Source organism: Lithobates pipiens, unplaced genomic scaffold (genome assembly GCF_037356315.1).
Source record: "Lithobates pipiens isolate NorthernLeopardFrog02 unplaced genomic scaffold, aLitPip1_a1.2 Scaffold_8, whole genome shotgun sequence".
Classification (NCBI taxonomy): Eukaryota; Metazoa; Chordata; class Amphibia; order Anura; family Ranidae; genus Lithobates; species Lithobates pipiens.
The window spans coordinates 368,069,732-368,072,670 of record NW_027507903.1 but is presented as its reverse complement, the minus strand read 5'-3'; the positions used below and the strand labels follow the sequence as shown (position 1 = coordinate 368,072,670).

The 2,939-nt window shown below is 45.7% G+C and overlaps 1 protein-coding gene across 1 annotated transcript; it reads right to left on the bottom strand.

Annotated features, from left to right (window-relative positions):
- Window positions 1–760: 760 nt before the first annotated feature.
- On the bottom strand, window positions 761–2,178 carry HNRNPA0 (heterogeneous nuclear ribonucleoprotein A0). The gene has a single exon (XM_077473529.1). The coding sequence runs from the start codon at window positions 2,041–2,043 to the stop codon at window positions 1,192–1,194; it is 852 nt and encodes a 283-aa protein (XP_077329655.1). The 5' UTR covers window positions 2,044–2,178; the 3' UTR covers window positions 761–1,191.
- Window positions 2,179–2,939: the final 761 nt, after the last annotated feature.

The window sequence follows — 2,939 nt, the reverse complement described above, 5'->3', positions numbered from 1 at the left end:
ATAAACCGTTACAAGTTTAAAAAGCTGATCACTGTAAGCACCCCTGCCAGAGAAACCATTTGTTTCAATCGTAAACTGCTACATTTTTTGTTTTTAAGAACAGACTTGCTGGTCCAATCAGCAGATGAAGATAAACCAAAGAAAGCTTTCTGATCAGCATTTTTGATTTCATAGCTTTAGGAGAGGTATATTCTTGCCAAAAAAAAGCCAGGAAAAATGCTAACACTTGCAATTTTAACTCAGCAATGCTGCTGCCATTTTTATAACGTCCAGTGTGCACAAGGCCATAAAAAGGAAGCTAATGCAGTCACATCTGAGAATCGGTAAGCTGCAATATAAACCTTTGCTTTTAGGATTTAATATCACTTTAAGGCCTGGTTCACATCTATGCATATTTTCTAGTGCATTTTCAGTTTTGCATTAACGTGACTTCCTATGGAAGTAGTTCACATTTGTGCATTTTATGGAAAGAGACAGACTTTTCTAGTTCCATAGAGTTCAATGGACCAAAAGTGTGTGAAAAAGGCAAAATGCAACTGAATAGGTGTGAAGTCAGACCTAACACCATTATATATATATATATATTTTTTTTCAGAACAGAACCTCATTATGGCTGCATCAGACACAGACACTTGTAAACACAAAATAAAGAAAATAAATAAAAGGGGACAATACACGACACATGTTTATCTGAAGCTGCTGCAGCAATGGCCCCTCCATATATTAGGAAAAAAACTATTTCAGAAGACCTATAACAGTGTAATCTTAAAACAGTTTGGTTTTTATTAAAAATAAGGTCAAACCAAATGCACAAATCCTACGCAGTTAAATGAACATTACATGTCATAGAAAAAAAAAACAAAAAAAAAAAATCTTGGATTTTCAGATAACCGGAAGTTTAAAGGGTAACAAACACAATCCAGACCGATAGGCCATTCGGTAGAGTCATGAAAACAAAGGACTCCCGACTCCTTAGCGGAAGTCTATGTCCAAGACGTGGTTTAGCAATTCTCAAATGGCAACAGAATCAAATACAGGTCAGGATGAGAAGACATTGAAAACAAAACGTGCCTGGCCAAACGGTGATCCAGACGAGTGAAAAACAACCAGGTCTTGTGGTCGGTAAAAAAAAAAAAAAAAGGAAAATCTTCGACATCGTCCATTCATGGCTCAGTCATTGGTGGGAGGAGTTCAGTATGATCCGTACGAGCCGTAGCCCCCAGCTCCTTGGTAAGGGCCTGTGCTGCTATTACGCCCCCAGGTGGTTGGTCCCGAGCCTTTCATGGGCCCATAGGCGGACATGTGCTGAGAATAGTTCCCGAAGCCATTATAACCGTCACCGTAGGCACTCTGCTCCCCGAATCCTCCATAGGAGTTGTAGCCCCCGCCATAGGCCTCATAGCCGCCCGCATAGCCTTCCCTCTCCCCGGAGTAGCCATTAGCCGAGCCCGCTCCTCCTCTCCCCCGGCCTCCTCCCCGGTAAGACTTGGCACCAGGGCTCTGCTGGATATCCTCCCGGGGCACGGCCTTCTTCACCTCCACGCGGTGCCCATTGATGGGGTGGAACTTGACCACGGCCGCCTTGTCCGCGGCATCGTGGTTGGCGAAGTGCACGAAGCCGAAGCCGCGCTTCTTACCGGTGCCTTTGTCGGCGATGATCTCCACCTTATCCACGGGGCCGAACTGGGAGAAGTGCTCCTGGAGGTGCGCCTCCTCGATGTCCGCCTTCAGCCCCCCCACGAACAGCTTGTTGACTTTGGCGTGGGCCCCGGGCCTAGACGAGTCCTCCCGGGACACGGCTCTCTTCAGCTCCACGTTGTTCCCGTCCACTACGTGCGGGGACGCGCTGACGGCGGCGTCCGCTTCCTCGGCGGTGGAGAAGGTGACGAAGCCGAAGCAGCGGGAACGTTTGGTGAGCGGGTTCACCACCACCACACAGTCCGTCAGGGTGCCATAGCCCTCGAAGTGACTCCTCAGGCCGGCCTCCGTGGTCTGGACATTGAGGCCTCCTATGAACAGCTTACACAGCTGAGATGTGTCCATGTCGCCGCTTCTCTCTCACAATAAACTTACAGCACGTTGGGAACACGGTTATTTCTTTTTTTTTTTTTAGCGCGCAAGAAAATGCAAAAAGGAGATTCTTACGTCACCGGGCTGCAAAGGAACTTCCGGTCACGGGACCTAGCCCACGATGATGAGAGGTGGCGCGTCTTTTGATTGGTCGACGAGGACGCCATTGTAAAGACGCCATTCAGGAGTCTTCGGGTGGGGGAGGGATGGTTGCGGTGGTGCAATGACAGGAAATGAAGGCCCAGGCTTTACATTCCACGCAAACTCTATTGAATTGTGCTTTCAATCTCAGGCGTTTAAATTTGCGGCTTTCTTAACCTTTAGCCTCAGGCTTTGCTTGACGCTTTTTGTTGATATGTAACAGTTCGTTTTTTGTTTTGCTAGAAATTTTCTTAGGACCCCAAACATATTTTTCTAAAGCAGAGTCTCTACAGGGTTAATTGCATAGCTCCCAACTGTCCCTGATTTCAAGGGACTGTCCCTGATTTGGAGCAATGTCCCTCCTTCCTTCTCATTTGTCCCTCATTTTGGTCAGATCTATAAAGTTTTTATCTTTCAGATAGTGTTTCCCAGCACCAGACCTTTCATCCAACTTATAAATTGCTGCATTTGTAAAGCTGGCCATACACCTATAGATTATCTGCAGATTTTCTATGGTTAGATGGAAAAAGTGGGAGATTCCTCCATCCACACAGTTTCGCGAACATAGAGAAATCTGTTGCACTTTTTCCATCTAACCATAGAGAATCTGCAGATAATCTATAGGTGTATGGCCAGCTTTAGTTTTAAAAGCCAATATAAAGAAATCGTAGTGGTAAAAAAAAGAAGCCCTTGTGGATTTAATGAACTTTTTTTGTTAATTCTCCTTT

Coding starts and splice junctions, on each gene's coding strand:
- HNRNPA0 (XM_077473529.1), bottom strand. CDS start 2,043: ATGGACACATCTCAGCTGTGTAAGCTGTTCATAGGAGGCCTCAATGTC.